Below are 23,783 nucleotides of genomic sequence, written 5' to 3'. Positions count from 1 at the left end.
ACTAATTAGGTAATAATAATTGATTCTATCTGCATTTGTTTGCTGTTGCGGTTCAAAAAGTCTTGAGCTATGTGTTTAAAAATAACTGTATATTGCTCCCTTGTTATAGGTGCTGTAAGAGTTGGTCTTGTAGATGGAGAATGTGTAATTAACCCAACTCGGAAAGAAATGGCATCGAGCACTTTAAATTTGCTACTGGCTGGAGCACCTCAAAGCCAAGTAGGTAAGTATTTATTTATTTACTGTAATTTGCCTGTAAATAAAAATAATTTATGTAATGAAGAATTTGCATTTTTATATTTGTTAACCACATTTAAAATTTGCATTTGTTCTAATTGGAATGCTAATATAATATTTAATGTCATTTTTAGCTATTTATATTTAAAAAATGAATCGTGTTGACAGCTTTGGTATCTCTTAATTTCATTTAATTCCCTATTTTGGTCCATAAATTAGGCCAGAGAAATAATAATTACAATACAGTAATCAGGAAAAATTATTAGTTGGTAATGTAATTTTTATGTTTTAAAATATCTTTTAACCAGTATGCTGCAGTATTGTAACCCACTGTAATCGCACACAATGCACTACTAAAGAAACACACTGAGGCAGAGAGAGCTGAACTCAGAATGCCTTTAATGATCCAAAATCACGTGCTTAAATCTCCCCTCCCTTGGCACCTGTGACCCACGAGGCGGACTGTCCCCAGAAGGTCCGCCCCGAGCGGGTAGTTCCAAACGCACTACCGCGTGGCTCCTGATGGCGGTTCGAGTCTCACGTGTGCAGGCTGCCACACCACTTTAAAATCCAATTAGATGAGCTGTGGTATATGACTACAATAATTTTTAACATGGCCAATTCCATTTTCTCTTAACACTTTGCAAGACATTTTTAAACATGCTATTCTGGGAGGAATATTATAATGCCTGATTTGGCAATCACAGAATTTCTACACTTGATTTATGTAATAAACCTATAGTTAGAAATGCTGTGCAACCATGCTTCAGTAATTCCCCATGATCATTGCAGCACTTTAAAGGAAAGGGTGTTATTTACGAAAAATAGGCTTGTAATGAAGGAAGTGTAGTGATTAACTTCTCCCAAAATGTAGGCAAAAACAAGTAGAACTCAATATCTCAGTGAAGAATGGCACTTCCCCATGGAATCTACACAGTAGACTCACCACTTTAATGTGGAAGCAGACCTTTACCAATAAAGTGTTTGAAAGTCACCTGCTTAAATGCTGCATATGCATAGTTCGAATTATGAATAGCATGATTTCTGCATCTTTAACATTACTGCATTCAAGCAAATGTGTCAGAGTACAGGGGGTCACAAATGAAAATTTGGATCCACACTGCATGTGTCAGGTTTTAAATGACATTCCATTATTTAGTGCATAAATACACTGCAGATGGGTTAGAATTTTGAACTCTATATTTTCTTGTATAGAATAAATTCAAGGAAATCATTGGAGAAGTCATACCACATGTTATCTTTAATCAATATTCATAATAAAATTCTGCCAAGTAGCTAATGAATTGGAAGCCCTTAAAATAACATTGCATGAAGACACATATCTATTGCATGTGGAGATAAATTAGATCAGTACATGCACATTTTGTACAGGAACATTGTGAATTACGGTTACCCTATGAAGAAATTTTATCCGCAAAGTTGTGCGTGAACTTTTAAACACTGACTCCTATCAAAGTAGGAACTGTAATCGTAATCCTCTTCGGTTAATGATAGTAATTTGAAGCAGTTAACTTTAGTACCATAGAATAGATTGGTTGTAGTCTCCAGGTATGAGAACATGGTGTAGAGGATTACAATTGGAGTTCCCAGTTTAATTGGAGTCAGTTTTTTAAAGTTCATGCATAACTTGACAGATAAAATTGGTGTAATGAGTGGCACCCAAAGAGAGAAGAAAGTCAAAGCCATGACATTGAAGGCACCCAGACCACCTGTGAGATTTCCACGAGGATTTTTGCATTGGCTTTTTACACACGTTAAATTAGAATAGGCACCTTAATTCATGCTGGGATACACCTTCATCAGGCAGTAAAGGAACCTCCTGCATTTGTGCCCATGCGGTAATAGTCTTTTGCAGCAATAATTTGTGCAGTTATTGATATAATTAACACATTAATAACTTCCATATACAAGCATGTCATGTGCTCAAATTGGACAGCAGCACAGTTCACCACAGACCACCAATTTGAATGATTTGCCTACAGAGTACTAATCCCTGAAAATAATGATTTTTTTACTGAAGCTTTTGGGCAGAATATAAGAATCAAGAGGGAATAGAATTTCTATGCTGTTCTCTCTCTTTTCTGTCATTTGAGAGAAATGGATCTTGAAAGAGCAGAATAAATTGTAACTTTGACACCTTATCCAAACATCCTGATGTAACCTAAAGAGTCCAGTGTGCAGAGAAAAAAGACCCTGTAGTATGAATCAATGTTTGTTCTACTTTGACTGCATGTTTTAGCCAAGAGATACCCTCAAAGAATTTTTGTAAGAACTTATGAGATGTTGTATTTGTTGTCATTAAGTGGTTTCACAGTGCAAAATTAAAACTTTTTTTAAAATTTTGTCAGTCATGATGGAAGCCGCAGCAGCGAATATACTGCAACAGGATTTTTGTCATGCTATCAAAATTGGTGTAAAGCACACTCAGCAAATCATCCAAGCCATTCAACAACTAGCAGGCAAGCATGGAAATTCCAAAAGGACACCTCAGAAGATGTTCATTCCATCCAGAGAAATAGTTGAAGCTGCGAGGCAGTAAGTTTTGGGATTACCACGATGACAGAATTACAATTCTCTGCATGCAAGGGATCTTTTAGCATGAAAATTACAAACACAATTTGTAAGGGTCTTGCACATAATTTTCATTGCTGCTGAGTTGGTCATCAATTTGAAATTATGAAATTCATATTTTAGGTAACAGGTAGAGAATGTGTTCCCTTTGTTTTTGACCTGAGCATTACTAAGGGCCCGTAAAATGAAATTTACCAATCTGTACTTTATTTCAGAAATTAATGTCCAGTCGTCTATCAATGTGACCTCCTTTATATTGGTGAGACCTGTCATAAATTGGGGACTGTTTTGTAGAGCAAATCTGCTCCATCTGTCACAAGCTGAACTTCCCAATGGCCAAACATTTTAATTCCAGTTCCTATTCTGGCATGTCGGTCCATGGCCTCCTCTTGTGTCATGATGAGGTCACTCTCAGAGTGGAGGAGCAACATCTTGTGTTCTGTCTGGGTAGCCTCAAATCTGATGGCATGAATATCGATTTCTCATTCTCCCTTTCTCCTCTTGATCTATTTCCCACTCTGGCCTCTTACCTCTTCTCTCCTGCCTAACACCTCCTCCTAAGTCCCCTCCTCCTTTCCTTTCTCTCATATCAAGTTCCTTTCTCTTCAGCCCTTTACTTTTCCTACTCACCTGGCTTTACCTATCACCTAGCTATCCCCCTTCACTCTCTCCACCTTTTTGTCCTGGGTCTTCATCCTTTCTTTCCAGTCCTGAAGAAGGGTCTCACCTCAAAATGTTGACTGTTTGTTCACTCACTTCCCTAGATGCTGCCCAGTCTACTGAGTTCCTCCAGCATTTTGTGTGTATTGCTTTGGGTGCATACGAGATATTTAAAGAAGCTACTGAAAGAATGGACAAGGGAATCACGACAGGAGCAATCCTTGTTGAATAGGGGGTGGGAGGTAAAGATAGGTTTGGTCTAGAATCCCTTTGTGTGCACCCATGAGTGTGTTGATCTGATTCATAATCTTCCTTGCATTCCTACAAAGTTGAAAGGTATACACTTTTCAAAGTGCAAATGTTAAGTAGATATCAATGTGTGTATTTTAATTTAACATTAACTTTCATTTTTATTCAAAATTCATTGTGATTGTGGAGATCTATTGCCCCATGATGCCCCAACTATCACGCTACATTGTCCGTGATAAAATATTATTTCTGTTTATTTCAAGAAGTGAGAAAATAAACTTGAAGAATGACAAACAAAATATTTGTTTGGCCAATTGTAATTGACAGCAAATTAAAAAATGGAGTTCAACAATTATAAGCTCATAACCAGAGCTCTGACTGCAAGCAGTGTTTTTGTACATTTCTCTGACTTTACATACTCAGTGAGTTTTTTAACTCTCGTTAAATAAGATTAGAAAACACAATTGATACAGAAGTCCAGCTGTTGTTTCCTCATTACATTTAATTTTTAACGTTAGCATATATCTTCCAATTCGGAACTTGTGCAGATATAGTAAAATGATGTGTCTCTGTTCCTTAGGTTTGCTTCAGAGAAGATCTGTGAAGTATTTAAAGATTTTACGCATGATAAAGTAAGTCTCCCTTCTCATGCAATTATTATTTAACTTAATTTACAATATTTAAAGAAATATATTTTTATATTTAATTTGTATTATTTTATAATTAAGATTTCAAGAGATGATGCCATTAACAAAATCAGACTTGAAACAGAAGAACAGTTAAGAGGTATGATATGCTAACTTCCAAAAAAACTAAGTTACTTGCCTATTCATGATTAAAAGAAACCATTGCTTTATTATGAACTATTTTAGTCAAGTAAAATGCACTTGGATTCATTTGTATATTGCAGGGCTCTTGGAAGATTTTAACAATGAAAGTCTATTCAATAGTACTTCTGAAGTATAGGAACTGCTATTTGTGGGGGCAGCGGGGGTGGGGGGAAGACCACAGTTCATCTCATTCAACATGTGCTACTTAATGGAAGTTAACCTAAAGGAGTAACCAAGCTTTATCAAATTGCCTTCAGCAAACACAAATGCAGATGCCAGTGGTGAACAGCTTTAGGAAACGTATACAAAATTGACTGAGCATACAGTAGTTACTATATGTCATACCTTTTGTGTGCTCACATACTATGTACTAAAATATTATTTTCTGAAAGAAACCTGCATTTAAGTGAATCAATTTTGATCATTTAGAATGAATCTACTCCTTAGATTGATGAAATCAACATGTTGTTGCTCAGGTTCTTTTAGACAAAGTAAAATAAGTCCTTTAACATTCATATTATTTCCATGGGACAATAAGATTATCTTTTGACAGTTTTTTGTTCTTCAGGGTTTTTATGTAATAAAGTAGTCCGTGATCCAATCATCTTCTAATCTGTTAAAAGAAACTCTGTTAATTTATAGGAGAAGCATTGTCGACGTTTTGGGCCGAGACCCTTCATCAGGACTAACTGAAAGGACAGATGCTAAGAGATTTGAAAGTGGTGGGGGGAGAGGGAAATGCAAAATGATAGGAGAAGACCGGAGGGGGTGGGATGAAGCGAAGAGCTGGAAAGGTGATTGGCGAAAGTGATACAGAGCTGAAGAAGGGAAAGGATCATGGGACGGGAGGCCTCAGGAGAAAGAAAGGGGGGGGGAAGCACCAAAGGGAGATGAAGAACAGGCAGGGTGATGGGCAGAGAGAGAGAGACAAAAAACAAACAACGAAATATATCAAGGATGGGGTAAGAAGGGGAGGAGGGGCATTAACGGAAGTTAGAGAAGTCAATGTTCATGCCATCAGGTTGGAGGCTACCCAGCCAGTATATAAGGTGGTGTTCCTCCAACCTGAGTGTGGATTCATCTTGACAGTAGAGGAGGCCATGGATAGACATATCGGAATGGGAATGGGACATGGAATTAAAATGTGTGGCCACTGGGAGTTCCGGCTTTCTCTGGCAGACCGAGCGTAGGTGTTCAGCGAAACGGTCTCCCAGTCTGCGTCAGGTCTCACCAATATATAAAAGGCCACACCGGGAGCACCAGACACAGTATACCACACCAGCCGACTCACAGGTGAAGTGTCGCCTCACCTGAAAGGACTGTCTGAGGCCCTGAATGCTGGTGAGGGAGGAAGTGTAAGGGCAGGTGTAGCACTCGTTTGGCTTACAAGGATAAGTGCCAGGAGGGAGGTCGGTGGGAAGGGATGGGGGGGGGGGGGGGAACAAGTGGACAAGGAAGTCACGCAGGGAGTGATCCCTGCAGAAAGGGGGAGGAGGGAAAGAAGTGCTTGGTAGTGGGATCCCATTGGAGGTGGCGGAAGTTACGGAGAATTATACATTGGACCTGGAGGCTGGTGGGGTGGTAAGTGAGGACAAGGGGAACCCTATCCCGAGTGGGGTGGCGGGCGGATGGGGTGAGGGCAAATGTGCAGGAAATGGGAGGGATGCGTTTGAGAGCAGAGTTGATGGTGGAAGAAGGGAAGCCCCTTTGGTTAGGTCTGGAATCCAAAATGAAGCGAAAAGCTTCGAGACCGTCTGGGTGGGGGATGGAATTATATAGGGACTAGACATCCATGGTGAAAATAAGGCGGTGGGGGCCAGGGAACTTAAAATCATTGAAAAAATTAAAAGAGTGAGAACTGTCATGAACATAGGTGGGAAGAGATTGAACAAGAGGGGATAAGACAGTGTCAAGGTATGCAGAAATGAGTTTGGTGGGCCAGGAGCAAGCTGAGACAATAGGTCTACCTGGACAGGCATGTTTGTGGATCTTGGGTAGGAGGTAGAAACAGGAAGTGCGGGGTGTGGGAACTATGATGTTGGTGGCAGTGGATGGGAGATCGCCAGAGCTGATGAGGTTGATGATGGTATAGGAGACAATGGCCTGGTGCTCCTTAGTGGGGTCATTATCAAGGGGTAAATAAGAGGAGGTATCAGAGAGTTGTTGCTGTGTCTCGGCCAGGTAGAGGTCGGTACGCCAAACAACAACAGCTTCCCCCTTATCAGCGGGTTTTATAGTGAGGTTGGGATTGGTGCGGAGGGAGCGGAGAGCAGAGTGTTCGGAAGGAGTGAGGTTCACCAGAGAAAGCAGGATCTCCCAGTGGCCACACATTTTAATTCCACGTTCCATTCCCATTTTGATATGTCTATCCATGGCCTCCTCTACTGTCAAGATGAATCCACACTCAGGTTGGAGGAACAACACCTGATATACTGGCTAGGTAACCTCCAACCTGACGAAGGGTCTCGGCCCAAAATGTCGACAGTGCTTCTATAGATGCTGCCTGGCCTGCTGTGTTCCACCAGCATTTTGTGTGTGTTCTTTGAATTTCCAGCATCTGCAGACTTCTCATGTTTGCTCTGTTAATTTATATTTCTTCTGCAGCAAAGTTTTCTGATGTTGAACCGTATGACATTATGGAGGCATTTAATGTGGTTTCCAAAGAGGTGTTTAGGAATGTTATCATGAATGAATACATAAGGTACAAATTTTCTTTAAATCAACTTCAGTTATTATTGTAGTTTATTGCATTTATGTTCTAAGGAATTTTGTTGGTTGCACAGTTATCGCCAGATACTTAAGAGTCAATTCAAATCTTCCAGGAAGTTGACCCTCCTGTATTTTCTTTGTATGAAGAAAAATTCCTATTTGCTCACTGAATTATGACATTGTTGTTATATGCCATATAACTGGTAATGTCTTGGAAATTGTTTCACAACTAGGATGATACAAACTAATATTTAAAGATAATGTGTTGTCACTGAATTTTTTTGACTCAGTTTGTAACTTCATTCATCTGCCTAAATATCACTCTTTCTGCTACCAGGCTACACTGTATACCATTTATAAAATGCACTGCTGTAACTTTGCCCAAGCCACTTGTAAAGACAAGCACTGCCTGTAAGTTCTGTCCTAAAAAAAAACTCTATCCGGAGTTGAAAGTACCTCGACTATGTTTGCATCTAAATTATGGAATTCCCATATAACAACATTGTAGGAACATCTTCACCAAAAGGTTCAAGGTAGCAGGACATTGAATGGCAACAATGTCAGCTTTGCTACAGACATTGTATAGCCTTTAATGAATAAAATTGATGGAAGAAATGGTTCACCATCTGCTGAAATTACATCATTCTGGTAACAGCAGCAGTTTCAATGTAAGTAAGTTTAAAATTTAACATTTTTGAGTCTAGATTTGTTTATTACGAAGTTAATGAAACATTAAACATTTTAATAGGACATTAGTGAGTAAATAAATGGGACTTGCAACTTCTCATGAGTTCCCTTTTTCCCCCCCAAATTCAATGAGCAAAGCAAGAGTTCAAACCCTATAAAGGTAAACTAAATAGAGGGTTTGATACAAAAGAACATACTTTAATAAAAAAAACAAGTGAAAGAAAAAGAATGTAATCCATCTTTGTGCTTACAGAAAATAGTGTTGCAGTGTGATGGCAGTAACGTGAAATGACATGGTAGCAATCTGATGAAACGGAAATGAACTCAACAAAGCTGACTCCAGAAAAATTACATTTATAGTTGCTGAACATGTATTTCTTTAAAAGTTGAATTTAGAATTTCTCAGGACTCAACTAAGCTACTCAGTATAGCTCCCCATAACACATAGGAGCAGAATTAGGCCATTCAGCCTGTAGTGTTTTCGCACAGGTGTAAAAACTCTGAACTAAACACCAAGTTTAAACCGTAGTCAATGAGGCACAATCCCTGTAAGATTAACCGTTTACTGTTCACTCTTCCACATTAACGTATGGTGAAAACTGTTGATAAAACAATACAAAATATATACAGTATTTGTTTCCTTCTTGGCATCACACTTACATCATAAATACGTGGAAAAATAAAACTACAACAAACTATATTACATTAAAGTACAACATACAGTCAGAATCTACCTACGCCATCAACTGCTTTAAATACTTCAAAACAAACTATCCGCAACTCTTTAAATAACAAACAACATAAACTTTATCAACCGTCATTACTTTTAACCGAATCAGTGTTAACATTTTAACTTCAACATATCGATTATCTTATGAACTTAACGGCGTTGCTTCCATGATGTTTCTAGTGCGTAGAAAGAAAACTTTTCTCGCGCTGATCCTGCACACACAAGCCTCCTTCCCGTTTCTCCAAACCGGTATTTTCCCACGAGACGCAGAGAAACTGGGTGTGACATCATCGTATGCCGCGATATATCACAGACAATGAATTTACTTTCAACAACCTTAACTTTAACTTGAAAACTATTACAAATGAATTACTAAAGCGAAAATATAATAAACTAAACAAACGCCTTAAGGGCAACACACAGCCCATCGAGTCTGCGCCACCATTCCATCATAGCTGATCCCGGATCCCACTTAACCCCATATGCCTGCCTTTTCGCCATATCCTTTGATACCCTGACCGATCAGGAAATGATCAACTTCCGCCTTAAGTATACCCATGGACATGGCCTTCACCGCAATCTGTGGCAGAGCATTCCACAGATTTACTACTTTTTGGCTAAAACAATTCCTCCCTAACTCTGTTCTAAAAGGTTGTCCCTCAATTTTGAGGCTGTGCCCTCTAGTCCTGGATATCCCCACCATAGGAAACTTGCTCTCCACATCCACCCAAACTAGTCCTTTCAACGTTTGGTAGGTATCAATGAGATTCTCCCTGTGTTTCTAAATTCCAGTGAGTACAGGCCCAAAGCTGCCAAATGCTCCTCAGATGTTAACCCCTTCATTTCCAGAATAATCCTCGTGACCCTCCTCTGGACTCTCTCCAATGACAACACTTCCTTTCTGAGATATGGTGCAGCCTGACTCGAGTCTTATAAAGGCTCAGCATTATCTCCTTGCTTTTATATTCTATTCCTCTTGAAATAAATGCCAACATTGGATTTGCTGCCTTTACCACAGACTCAACCTGTAAATTAACCTTCTGCGAGTCTTGCACAAGGATTCTCCTTAGTAATTTGTCCAGTCATCTCCACTCCCATCCTTCCACTACCTCAACCTTCCCTAGTGACATTACCTGGTTGGGTGATGGGGTTGTCATTTAGTGAGTATCTTCTTGGGACAGCTTGAAGAAACCCTCCTGGCCAATGAACAGTAATGAAGAGATACAAACTAATTAATCCACCTCTCCTCATTTGAATTGCTAGATTTGCTGCAGCCTGGGAGAGGTTGACTGGAACTAGATTAACATTAAAATCACTGATAATATGTAGGTGTGCAGTTTCAGTATAATATTTGAATGATTTAACCTTTGAGAGCCTTGGTGGTTCCTCAATTTTTTAACTTTGTAACCTTTCACTTCTACCACATTGCCTTTTGGGATTGGGGTGGGTGGGAGAAGTTAAAATCCCTTCATATTACCCTTAGAAAATTTGAAGCCTTAGTTTTGTTTAAATCTCCAAATGTTTTCCATATTCCTTTGTATTATAGATGTGACGGCAGAGACTTGAGATCTCTTAGGAACATTCATTGTGAAGTTGATCTGTATAAACCACTTCACGGATCTGCGCTGTTTCAGAGGGGACAGACACAGGTATGGAATAAATGAATTCTGTCTATCTTTTGGGAGATTTTGTGAATGTGCTAAGTGTAACGTATTTGTTTTAATGTCTATTGTCCATTTTAAAATTCAATTTGTATTATCAAACAAATTGATTTGATTTTCTAGTCTCTTTGATTTGTAATTTAAACCTTATAGAAATGATTTTTACAACAAAAAATAGATCAAATAGTAATGCATATGAAGGATTTAAACCTTATAGAAATGATTTTTTAAATACAACAAAAAATAGATCAAATAGTAATGCATATGAAGGATTAACTTAAGTTCCATGTTGTGTCTATTCATTATACATCATTACAAATCAAACACCTCCTGTGCTTGTGTTTCATTTTTGTTAATACAAAAGCCCTGCATTATGGTCATTGTGGTTAAGGAAATTTGTCCTTTGCAATTCACGAAGCACTACCCAAAAATTTGGGATAAGGAATAAAATTTGCTCACACAAAGTGTGTGTGTGTGAGATCAACACACAAATGTTATAAACGTACATTTCTTGATGCATACGCAAATGAAGTGACTGCATTATGGAAAATTGCAGCATGTTTTGTTTAACAAACTGCAGCACATGCCCACCCCCATCCCAATGTGGGGTTCATGTATAATTCTAGTAAATATTTTGCTTAATTCAGATATATTTTGCTTAATTAGATCAGTGCACTGAACAAAAAGTTTAATAGGAAAATTGATTGTTATCTTCATTTGCAAGTGACATTGCATTATTTTGTCTCTTTTAAAGATGTAATGAGTTTATTAAAATTGATTGAACAAGGGTTGAATCTACCATTTTAAAAAAAAAATTTGATGAAAATTGAGGAGCTGCTGAAATCAATCTTAACTTCAAACTTCTCAATAGTTAGTCAACCAGATGACTATGTGTAGCTATTCATCTGTCTGCCAGATAGATGTTGAGGGATGATAATTTTATATTCAGCCATGACACCTCATTTGATAGAATAGCTAGACTCCCAAAGCTTCCACTTAGTGAAGTACCAAAAATCTGCTAGCACCTCTTGAACCTGTATCCCAGCAGGCATTCTATTCCTTCAGTGTAGAAAGTTAAATATCAGGGAAAACAGTGGATATTACACATTTACAACATATACTTATTTCTAAATGCAGATTGCCACAAATGTAATTTTCATGAAGTTTCTCTTTCTTTCTAGGTCTTCTGTACAGTAACTTTTGATTCTATAGAATCAAGTGTAAAAACTGATCTTATCACCACTCTTATAAGGCAAGTCATGAAAATGTCACTGTTTGTTCCTCGCGTTAGATGAATTCCTGAACCGATTTTTTTCCCCGTTATCTGCCTACATCTACATGTGATATCTGGTTGACCTAATATTTCCTAGTGGAATTGCCTGAACACATTTCATATATTTATTCCTTTTTTTGTGGTCAATATTAATTGGTTAGACCATAAGACAAAGGAGCAGAAGTCAGCCGTTTGGCCCATCGAGTCTGCTCTGCCATTTCATAATGAGCTGATCCAATCTCCCCTTTAATCCTATTCCCCCACCTTCTCACCATAAACTTTGATGCCCTGACTACTCAGATACCTATCAATCTCTGCCTTAAGTACACCCAATGACTTGGCCTCCACTGCTGCCCGTGGCAACAAATTCCATAGATTCACCACCCTGCGGCTAAAATTTTTTTTTCATATCTCTGTTCTGAATGGGCGCCCTTCAAGTCATGTCCTCTCATACTAGACTCCCCCACCATGGGAAACAAATTTGCCACATCCACTCTGTCCATGCCTTTCAACATTCAAAATGTTTCTGTGAGGTCCCCCCTCATTCTTCTAAACTCCAAGGAACACAGTCCAAGAGCGGTCAAACGTTCCTCATGTTAACCCTCTCATTTCTGGAATCATTCTAGTGAATCTTCTCTGAACCCTCTCCAATGTCAGCACATCCTTTGTTAAATAAGGAGCCCAAAACTGCAAACAGTATTCCAAGTGAGGTCTTATCAGTGCCTTATAGAGCCTCAATATCACATCCCTGCGCCTATACTCTATTCCTCTAGAAATGAATGCCAATATTGCATTCACTTTCTTCACCACTAACTCAACCTGGAGGTTAACCTTAAGGGTATCCTGCATGAGGACTCCCAAGTCCCGTTGCATCTCAGGACTTTGAATTCTCTCCCCATTTAAATAATAGTCTGCCCATTTATTTCTTCTACCAAAGTGCATGACTCGCATGTTAAAATCCCTTATAATTATCATAACACTGCCCTTCTGGCAAGCCTTTTCTAATTCCTGTTGTAATTTGTAGTCCACATCACTGCAGCTGTTTGCAGGCCTGTAGATAACTGCTATCAGGGTCCTTTTACCCCTGCGATTTCTTAGCTCAACCAATAAAGTTTCTGTACCTTCTGATCCTATGTCAACTCTTTCTAAAGATTTAATATCATTTCTTACCATTAAAGCCATGCCACTCCCTCTGCCTACCTGCTTATCCTTCCAATACACTGTGTATCCTTGGATGTTCAGCTCCCAGAGACATGCATCCTTTAGCCACATCTCAGTGATGGCCACAATATCATACCTGCCAATCTGTAGCTGTACAACAAGATCATCCACCTTATTCCTTATGCTGTGTGCATTTAAGTATAACACTTAAAGTCCAGTATTTGGTACTTTTTGCATTGATTGCACTGCAACACATCCCAATGGCTGCAAATTTGCTCCATCACCTGCCTGTCCTTCCCGACATCCTTACTGCTCACTACCTTAGATCTATTTCTGTTTTCCCTTTCCTCCGCTCCATCATTCTGGTTCCTGTCCCCCTACCAAATTAGTTTAAACCCTCCTTAACTGCTCTAGTAAACCTTCCCGCCAGGATATTGGTCCCCCTTGGATTCAAGTGTAACCTGTCGTTTTTGTACAGGTCACACCTGCCCCAGAAGAGATCCCAATGATCCAGAAACTTGAATCCCTGCCCCCTGCTCCAATCCCTCAGCCACGCATTTATCCTCCACCTCATTCCATTCCTACTCTCACTGTCGCGTGGCACAGGCAGTAATCCTGAGATTACTACCTTTGCGGTCCTTCTTCTCAACTGCCTTCTTAACTCCCTATATTCTCCTTTCAGGCCCTCTTCCCTTTTCCTACCTATGTCATTGGTGCCTATATGTACTACAACCTCTGGCTCCTCGCCCTCCCACTTCAGGATATCTTGATCAGAAACATCCCGGACCCTGGCACCAGGGAGGCAAACGACCACCCGGGTCTCCTGATCACGTCCACAGAATCGCCTATCTGACCCCCTAACTACCGAGTCCCCTATTACTACTGCCTTCCTCTTCCTTTCCCTACCCTCCTGAGCCACAGGGCCGGACTCTGTGCCAGAGGCACGGCCACTGTTGCTTCCCCCAGGTAGGCTGTCCCCACCAACAGTACTCAAACAGGAGTACTTATTGTCAAGGGATATAGCCACTGGGGTACTCTCGAGTACCTGACTCTTCCCCTTCCCCCCCCCCACCCAACCTTGACCCACCTGTCTGCCTCCCGAGGCCCCAGTGTGACGACCTGCCTGAAACTCCTCTCTATCACCTCACTCTCCCTGATCAGATGAAGGTCATCGAGCTGCAGCTCCAGTTCCCTAACACGGTCCCTTAAGAGCTGCAGCTCGGCGCACCTGGCGCAGATGTGGACGTCCAGGAGGCTAGGAGACTCCAGGACCTCCCACATCCAACACCGAGAACAACAAGCTGCTCTCACACTCATACTTCCCCTTTCCTCAAATAACAGGAAAAACTGAAACCTAAACCTACCTTGCCTCACCCATTTCAGTCTAAGCTTATTGAACCAAAGCCCTTAAGCCTACATTCTGCTTCCGGCTCACTCCGCTGCCCGCTGTTTAAGGCTGTGTCCTTTTTAAATCTTCCCTGCTTCACTGCCCAATCTCACACGCCTGTGCAGTCCCGCCTCTCTTAACTCTGATGAGAATAAGAAAAAATCAAAATGGCTCCCGTCGCACCTCCGTTCTGATCCTCCGACTTCCTTCTCCAAATCCAAACTACCCTGAATGGTAGTGAGGGAGGAAGTGTAGGGGCAGGTGTGGTACTTATTTCACTGGCAAGTATAAGCGCGTGGAAGGAGATCAAGTCTTGTTTGTTATTGGTTTTGAGAAGCTCACGGTGAGTTAATTTTTTTGAATCACTATACCACTACTGTCCTTCTGGAGAAGCTGCTATCACAATACTGATAAATACAGAGCTCTAGATCTTCCAGCAACAATGATGAATGAATAACAAAGTATTCTCAACTTAGAAAGGTTTATGTCTTGGGGGCCTGTGCCCTTGTTCTTGATGAGATTATAGGTTGAGTTTTCAGAGCATCTTAGAGGTAGCATGCACTGCAGCCTCAATATGTCAGTGGTGAAGCAAGTAAATTCTTAGGGTGGTGGAAGATCTATCAGACATTTGTCCTGAATGCTGATCAGCTGCTACAGTGTTGTTTAATTTGCATCTTCCAGGCGAGTGTGCTTTCGCATTCCTGAAACATGTCTTGGAAAGTGTTTAAAGGATTTAGAATAATAAGAGACAGGTCCCTTGCCAAGTGATATCCACTTTACGAACTGCACAAACAGCCACAGTATTAATGTAGCTACACAAAATGCAGGAGGAACTCAGCAGGCCAGACAGCATCTATGGAAAAGAGTAAATAGTCAACATTTTGGGCTTAGACCCTTTTTCTGGACTGGAAAGGAAGGGGACAAGTCAGAGTAGGATGGTGGGGGGGAGGAGAAGTACAAGGTGGCAGGTCATAGTTGAAACCAGGAGATGGGGAGGTGGTGAAGTAAAGAGCTGAGATAAGGGGCAGGAGAAAGGGGAATCTGAAAGGAGAGGACAGAAGACCATGGAAGAAAGGGAGTGGGGATGAGCAGAGGGTTATGATGGGCAGGTAAGAAGAGAAGGTGTGAGAGGGAAACTAGAATGGGGGATAGTGAAGGACAGGAGGAGTGGGGGAGGCAATTACCGGAAGTTTGAAAAAATAAAGAATGTTCATGTCATAAGGTTAGAGGCTACCCAGATGGGATGTAAGGTGTTGTTCCTCCAACCTGAATGTGGCCTCATCCTGGCAGTAGAGGAGGCCATAGTCGGACGTGGCAGAATGTGAATGGGACGCAGAATTGAAATGGATAACCACTGGGAAATACCGCATTTAATGGTGGATGGAATGAATATGATCAACAAAGCAGTCTCCAAATCTATATCGGATCTCACCAATATACAGGAGGCCGTACTGGGAGCACCTAATATAGTAGATGACCTTGAAAGATTCGCAGGTGAAGTGTCGCCTCACCTGGAAGGACTGTTTGGGGCTCTGAATGGTAGTGAGGGAGGAGGTGTAGGGGCAGGTGTGATACTTGTTCCACTGGCAAGTATAAGCGCGTGGAGGGAGATCGTCTTGTTCAGTTTCTGGTCAATAGTCTTGGGGTCAGAATAGTATTACATCAAGAGAATCTTATTCTGAATTTGAGCTTTCTGATATAAAAGGGTTTTAGAACGTGGAATGCCATGAGAGGAATGGGAATGGAAGGAGAATACAACCATTTTAAATAAGATACTGGAGCTGAAAACAAAATTTGGGTTTGGCTTTTCTACCAGATTCAAAGTTAAAACTAAACTGATTAAAGTCAGATGAGAATTGTTGCTTCAGGCTAATAAACACTGAAATTATAACTGGTGCGAAAAGGTAGTTCTTACAGACAATAACAGCATGCTACTTAGAAGGAAAAGGGCGTTTCAAGCGGGAATGGGCATATAAGATGGCAAAAGTGAGTGAGAAGTTGAATGATTTGCATGCTTTTAAAATCCAACAAAAGCTATAAGAAGGGAAAATATAAATTATGAGGGCAAACTAGCCAATAATATAAAGCAGATATTAAAAGTGTTTTCAGTTATATAAGGAGTAAAAGGGAGGTGAGAGTAGATTTTGGACCACTGAAAAATGATGCTGGTGAGGTAGTAATGGAGTACAAAGAAATGGCAGATGAACTTCATTGGTACTTTGCATCTGTCTTCACTATGGAACACACTAAAAGTGTGCCAGAGGTCCATGAGTTTCAGGGGGCAGGAGTGAGTGCCATTGCTATTACAAAGGAAGCTGTGCTAGGCAAACTGAAAGGTCTGAAGGTGGATAAGTCACCTGGAACAGATGGACTACATCCCAGAGTCCTGAGAGAGGTTGCTGAAGAGAGAACAGATGCATTGGTCATGAACTTTCAAGAATCACTTGATTCTAGCATGATCCCGGAGAATTGGAAATTGCAAATGGCACTCCACTCTTTGGGAAGGGAGGAAGGAAAAGAAAGGAAATTAATAGGCCAGCTAGTCTAACCTCAGTGGTTGGGAAAGTGTTGGAGTCTATTATTAAGGATGAGGTTTCAGGGTACTTGGAGACTAATGATAAAATAAGTCAAAGGCAGCATGGTTTCTGTATAGGGAAATCTTGCCTGACAAATATGTTAGAGTTCTTCAAGGAAGCAACTAGCAGGTTGGACAAAGGAGAGGCTGTGGATGTCATTTACTTGGATTTTCAGAAGGCACTTGAAAACGAGCCACAGTTGAGGCTGCTGAACAAGATAAAATCCTATGGCATTACAGAAAAATACTGGCATGGATAGAGGAATGACTGACAGCCAGGAGGCAGTGAGTGGGAATAAAGGGAACCTTTTCTGGTTGGCTGCCAGTGACTAGTGGTGTTCCTCAGGGGTCAGAATTTGGACTGCTATTTTTCATATTGTTTGCCAAGGATTCGGATAATGGATTTGATGGCTTTGTGGCAGTTTGCAGATGATAAGAAGATAGGTGGAGGGATAGGTACTGCTGAGAAAGCAATGTGATTGCAGAAGTACTTAGACAAATTGGAAGAATGGGCAAAAATAGCAGATAGAATGCAGTGTTGGGAAATTTATGATAATGTGTTTTGTTAAAAGGACAATAGTGAGGACTATTATCTAAATGGAGAGAAGGTTCAAACATCAGAGGTGCAGAGGGACTTAGTCCTTATGCAAGACTCCCAGGAGGTTAATTTACAGGTTGAGTCTGGTGGTAAAGAAGGCAAATATAATGTTGGCATTTATTTCAAAGGGAGTAGAACATAAAAGCCAGGATATAATGCTGAGGCTTTATAAGACACTAGGCAGGCCACACTTGGAGTATTGTCAACAGTTTTGGTCCTCATATCTCAGAAAGGATGTGTTCTCATTGGAGTGGGTCCAGATAAAGTTCACAAGGATGATGCTGGGAATGAAAGGGTTAACATATGAGGAGCATTTGGCAGTTTTTGGCCTGTACTCACTGGAATTTAGAAGAATGTGGGGGGAGAGGAGGATCTCATTGAAACCTACCAAATGTTGAAAGGACTAGATAGGGTGGATGTGGAGAGAATGTTTCCTATGCTGAGGGTATCCAGAACTCAAAGCAACAGCCTCAAAATTGAGGGGCGACCTTTTAGAACCCAAAGGTAAGGAGGATTTTTTTTGGCCAGAGAGTAGTGAATCTATGGAATGCTCTGCCACAGACTGTGGTGGAGGCCAAGTCCTTGGGTATATTTAAGACAGAAGTTGATAGTTCTCTAATAGGTCAGGGAATCAAAGTATATGGTGAAAAGGCAGATGTATGGGGTTGAGTGGCATCTGGGATCATCCATGATGGAATGGTGGAACAGACTCATTGGGCAGAATGGCCTAATTCTGCTCCTATGTCTTACAGTGTTGTGTAGGTAAAAAATAAATTTTCAGTGAAGGACAGAGTAAAATGGGTGAACAAATGTGTTCAAAGAGTATTGTTTTAATGGAAAGCTTATGGTGAAAAGCAAAGTGTAGAGGTCCAGTGCTTTAGAAAGATCATTGTTAAAAAATAATGTTAAAATGACTGAAGGAGGACTGGCAGTGATACGGTGAGAAAGGCAAAGAAGACCATGTTCAGAAGAGGAATTTGGTGAAGGGGAAGTTCAAAGGTTGGTAGGTTCCATTCCAAAAGAGAGGAAATGATGTGAAGTGAAATGGATTCAAGGATATGAATTTTAAACATTAGGCAGAGGATCCTGAACCCATTGTAGGCTTTGTTCTTGGGTGGTGAGGTTTGAGTGAGCAGAAGCTTCTGGAGGTTAAAAACTAGAACAGTGTACAGAAACTGAGCAGGCTTTACAGCATCTGTGGAGAGAGAAAGAGCTAATGTTTCAAGTCAATGTCAATGATATTGACTTTTCATCAGAGCTGAGAAAATTTAGAAATCAAAGATGTTTCAATTCGTAGGAAAGGGTGAGCACAAGTGACAACTATAGGTCCTGGTGCAGACTACAATAAATGTTATGACATGAGTAATGATAGTATCATTTCAGAGAGGGTGATGGTTTGTTCATCATAGCTGAGCTGTTTGAAGAAGGTAGAAATAGAAGTAAATAATGAAAACAGTTATGGGAGCACAAATAATGCTGGAACTAAGATAAGAAACACTGGATGCTGTAGATGTAAAACAGAATGCTGGAAATACTCAGCATTTGTACAGAGGGAAATGTGAAGTATGGATGTATATTTTGACAGAGATGGGCATATCAGTAATGGAGTGGACAGCATCAGAAACAGGAATTTTGCCACCAACATAGTGATTTTTTTTTTTAATAGACATTTAAAGAAAAATAGAGAAATTCAATAGAATTTGTGGGGGAAAAAAAACTATAAATAACAAAGACTGACCAACAACCAATATGCAAAAGAAGACAAATTGTGCAAATAATTAAAAGAGCAAATAAATAATACTAAGAACATGAGTCTTAGATTTTTTTTAAATTGTGTGTATAGCTTGTGGAGTCAGTGCAACATTGAAGTGAGTGAAGTTATCCATGCTGATCAGGAGCCTGGTATTTGTAGGGCAATGACTGTTCCTGGACCCAGTGGTGTGGGACCTAAGACTCCTGTACCTCCTGCCCAATGGCTGTAGTGAGAAGAGAGCATGGCCTGGATAACAGGGGTCCTTGATGATGGATGTTGCTTCCTTTTGGCAGTGCTCCTTGTAAATGGGGAAGTGCGAACTGTACAGTAATTTGATCCTATTCTCTGCTGGTGCTTGGGAAATTTATTGACACCAATCATGGTTGTTTGTTGTCAACAACACCAATCATGGTAAGTTTATTAAAAAAAATGTGTTTAGTTATATGAAACAAGATGCTAAGTTGTGGATCTCAAGCTCTAACAATGGAGTAGATGGGTATATTGAAGGTTTAGTGTGATCTGATGTCTTGGCTTTCTTTCAGAATAGAATATTTGCTACATAGTGAAAAGCTTTTGAACTGTTCTCTTTACTGTGACAGGAAACAGTACCTGGTCCACACTGATTTATCTGTTGATAACTATTTCCGAGTGTTAGTTTTTAAAATATTTTATTGAGTTAACATATTCCAAAACTAATGTTACAATTTTACTTTGATACAGTGGGGTGAAAGAGAAAAATTTCATGCTGCACTATGAGGTAATCTAAAACTTCTGTTTCGAAATTTTGGCATTAAACATGAATGAGTTGTTATTATTTTTCTATTGAATGAATTGCATCATAGGAGTAAATTTGTATGGTCTTTTCTGCTGATAGCAGATTTCCAGTGCAACAGCACATTTCTCATTGGAAATGTTTGCAAAATAAAACCTTTTCCTGTTAGGGTTGATTTGATTTTTAAATGGTGAGACATGTGTCATCTACTGTCACTGAATAATAACAAAATTGTGAATGATGCAGACCAAATTTCTGCTTACTTTGCCTGAAATCAATTGTACATGGAACACTATTGAGTTTTATCGATATTCGCCGTGTATCACCAGCGCCATCTGGTTACTTGTGCTCTTCCAGTTCTACATGCTTTAATTTCCTACAAATAGAATGTAGAACAGTAGAGCATAGGAACATGTCCTTTGGTCCACTATGTACAAATCAGCTTATGCAGTTCCAGATTTTGTTAAAATCTTGCATCATAAAGTAATTTTCATGGATTTATTAACATTTTCATTAATAACTAAAATGAAAATAAAATTATGGAAATACACTGAGTTAAGTAACATCTGTGGAAAGTGATTATTGGCTCTTGTAATAATCCCTGGTCTGCTGAGTTCCAGCAGCTTTTATTTCAGTTTTTTAGCATTTTGTGCTTAGATTGCTAGCAGTTAAGTCATTAAAGCATAAGCATATTAAGTAGAGAATATTATTAAATTTGCTGTTGCTTTGTAGTTGCAAATTGGGCAGATTTTAAATTGTCATTTACCTTCAGTTTTTTAAACTATGTGCAACAATTAAAGAGAATATAGAATTCTAAAGTGATAAATATTTCTTGAAGTTAATAGTTAATATTTGTTTCATTTCCTTTATTCTCTGCTGGTCATATCGCTAATGACATCATATTTGATCTTTTTTTAGTTTCCACCTTATGCAACTAATGAAATAGGAAAATTAGTTGGTCAAAATAGGAGAGAGCTAGGCCATGGTAAGGAGGATGATCCATATGGCACAATTCTCATGTTAGTTTGCAGAAACACTAATTACAACTATGATCTTATTAAACTTGTTTTAAATTTAGGTGCTCTTGCTGAGAAAGCATTGAAGCCTGTGATTCCTAAGGAGTTTCCATTTACAATAAGAGTAACATCAGAAGTACTAGAATCCAATGGTAAGCAATTAAAAAGGTTGACCACGGATGCATTAAGAAATTTAAATGAAAGGCAATAAAGTTTTCTATGAAAATATTGAAAGTTGTAAATAAATACAGGATGTGAGATGTTATTGTATGAGCATATGAGCTAAAGGTGCTGATGACAACAAGGCAAGACAAATGGTGTACAGTATCTGAGAGTCAAACAAATAGGGCAACCAACATAAATCAGATCATCACGTTGTATGGATGGACTGAGATGTTACTATCAGTGAATTCAATGCTATAAAAACACAACAATGCTGGCAGAACTCAGCAGGCCAGACAGCATCTATGGGAGGAGATAGCTGAGTTCTGCCAGCATTGTGAGTTTTTATTTATTTCCAGCATCTGCAGATTCACTCGTGTTGCCTTTGAATTCAATGCTACGTTGGGTTAAAAAAAAATTAGCTTAAGGGTAGGATGTGAGAAACACCTTAACATTCTAGATTTTCAAGCAATTTGAGCTTCTACTAAATGTATTTGGTTGTCATGTCATTGTTATGTTGACCTTCCGTAGTAGGAACAGTGATACTCATGAGTCTGCTCCAGCATTCAGAAGGATCACGGCAAGCCGTCCTGTCCAGAACTTGAGACACTTTAGCCCCATTAGTTTGTCTAAAGTGAACAATTTGCTGTTGCTGATAGTATTTAGTTCCTTTCCACTATTATTCAGTATTAATATTGCTTGTATCTATTGTGTAAGTAGAACAACTTCATTCCATTCAATTTATTTCCATGTTAAGCATTACGACCAAATAACTTTTTAACAGAATTATAAATCAGCCAATAACTTGGCTAAACATAACTAAGTTGCCAAGATGTAACATCTCCATCCAAAATATTAAGCATCCTTCTGCCTTTGCTGTTGTTGCATGACCCACTGAGTTTCATCAGCAGTTTATTTTTTGCTCCAGATTGTCTAATTTTTTCTACGTCTGAAATGCTTATACCATTACCTTGTAGATAACAGTGTTTGCCATTACCTTTAGCCATTATCCTCTTGTTGATATGTCCAGTAATTTTTCTCTCAGTGAGCCTTCACATTGGGTGAGAATGGACTAAAATTGACAGCAAGAATTTCAATTCTGAAATGTTAGGCACATTTCTCATTTCCTCCAATCCCTTAATTTTAGCTACAAATGTTGTATTAAAATTGAGTTAATTTGTTGAATTAATCATGACAGATATATTCTAAAAGTAGTTATAGAATTTCTTTCTAGATCCAAGATTGAGTCCATAAAGTGATCTGTGATCAAATAAGTTTACAGTGATTTTAACAGATTTTAAAGGGGATTGAGTTTGTGATATTTGAGGTCCATTTGTCCATTCCTGTTAATGCTTTTTGTATTTAAATTTAATTATAGGTTCATCATCCATGGCATCGGTATGTGGAGGAAGTATGGCCTTGATGGATGCAGGTAAAGTCTGAATAGTTTCAAATTCATTTCATGTTGGGCAATTTTTTTATTGTGGTGCTTTAATAGTTTAAGAAGTTTGTGACTGCAGATTACATTGGTCAGCAACTCTGGTGCCTGCTTGATGTTGGCCAAGGGTGTGATGTACACCACTACCAGAATGATGGCAAAAAAACTCCCTCAGCAGATAAAATGATGATACTTGACAACTAGATGTTTCAGGTCAGGTGAGTAGGATTGGGACAGAACCACCATGTCTGTGCACTTTGATGAGTTAATCATGAAGCATACTCCGCCTCCCCTACTTTAAAAGACTCAACTGACTTGTCATTATGGTAAATGATGAAGCCCTTGAGTTGCAGTGCTGCGTTCGAAACGTTTCCAGCATTCCCTTATGTCCCTCTGGTACTGCAATTTTGCTCTGAGGTCTCTAATGCCTTCCCTATCATTGCGGGGGATTTCAACCAGGCCAGCTTGAAGAGATCTCTGAGCAACTACCACCAAAGTATCAACTGTGGAACCAGAGGAGCCAACACTCTTGATTGCTGTTATACCACCATTAAGAACGCTTGCCATGCGGTCCTTTGCCCACACTTAGAGAAGATTGATCATCTAACTGTATTTGTACTCCTGGCATACAAGTAGAGACTAAAGATTGCAGCACCCATGGTGAGGACCAAGAAGATGTGCATGACCAAGAGAGGCAGAAGAATAGTTGAATCAGTGGGCTGGACAATATTCAGGAATTCATTTTTGAATATGAATTACTTCATCACCGATTTCATCAAGATGTGTGTGGATTAGTGTGTGCCTTTGAGCGCATACTTGACATACCCAAACCAAAAAGCTGTGGATGAGCCAAGAGATTTGTAGTCCGCTGAAGGCTAGATCTGTGGCATTCAAGACCAGTGATCCAGAACTATACAAGAAGTCCAGGTACAATTGATGGAAGGCTACAGTATATTAAGAATGAGAAAATAATTGTGATTGTAGTTGGATGCATGTCAGCTCTGTCGGGGTTTGCAGGCCATTGCTTCTTACAAGGTGAAACCAAGCATTGTGAATGGCTGTGATGCTTCATTCTAAGATGAGCTCAATGCCTTTTATGCACACTTTGTAAGGGAAAATAAAACTTCACCTGTGTGAATGCAATCAGCGTATGGTGACCCTGTAATCTCTGTCTCAGAGACTGACATCAGAGGGTGATCCATAGCAATGTGTCAAACCATGATGGTGTATCTGGTAGAACACTGAAAACCTATGCCAGCCAACTGGCTAGAGTGTTCAAGGACACCTTTCAAT

General features: G+C 39.7%; 1 protein-coding gene across 1 annotated transcript in view; it reads left to right on the top strand.

Annotated features, from left to right (window-relative positions):
• Positions 1–23,783, top strand: part of LOC132402902 (polyribonucleotide nucleotidyltransferase 1, mitochondrial) — a 63,628-nt gene that overhangs the window by 24,648 nt on the left and 15,197 nt on the right. The window contains exons 8-18 of the mRNA XM_059985978.1: positions 110–223; positions 2,607–2,793; positions 4,319–4,370; positions 4,467–4,524; positions 7,173–7,269; positions 10,241–10,343; positions 11,537–11,607; positions 19,823–19,859; positions 20,793–20,859; positions 20,953–21,042; positions 22,431–22,484. Coding sequence (XP_059841961.1) covers positions 110–223; positions 2,607–2,793; positions 4,319–4,370; positions 4,467–4,524; positions 7,173–7,269; positions 10,241–10,343; positions 11,537–11,607; positions 19,823–19,859; positions 20,793–20,859; positions 20,953–21,042; positions 22,431–22,484 — 930 coding nt within the window. The remainder of the gene's footprint in view (positions 1–109; positions 224–2,606; positions 2,794–4,318; positions 4,371–4,466; positions 4,525–7,172; positions 7,270–10,240; positions 10,344–11,536; positions 11,608–19,822; positions 19,860–20,792; positions 20,860–20,952; positions 21,043–22,430; positions 22,485–23,783) is intronic.

The sequence above is a fragment of the Hypanus sabinus genome, chromosome 12 (assembly GCF_030144855.1).
Source record: "Hypanus sabinus isolate sHypSab1 chromosome 12, sHypSab1.hap1, whole genome shotgun sequence".
NCBI lineage: Eukaryota > Metazoa > Chordata > Chondrichthyes > Myliobatiformes > Dasyatidae > Hypanus > Hypanus sabinus.
Note: the sequence above shows the minus strand (reverse complement) of the source record. Positions and strands in the feature narration are given on the sequence as shown.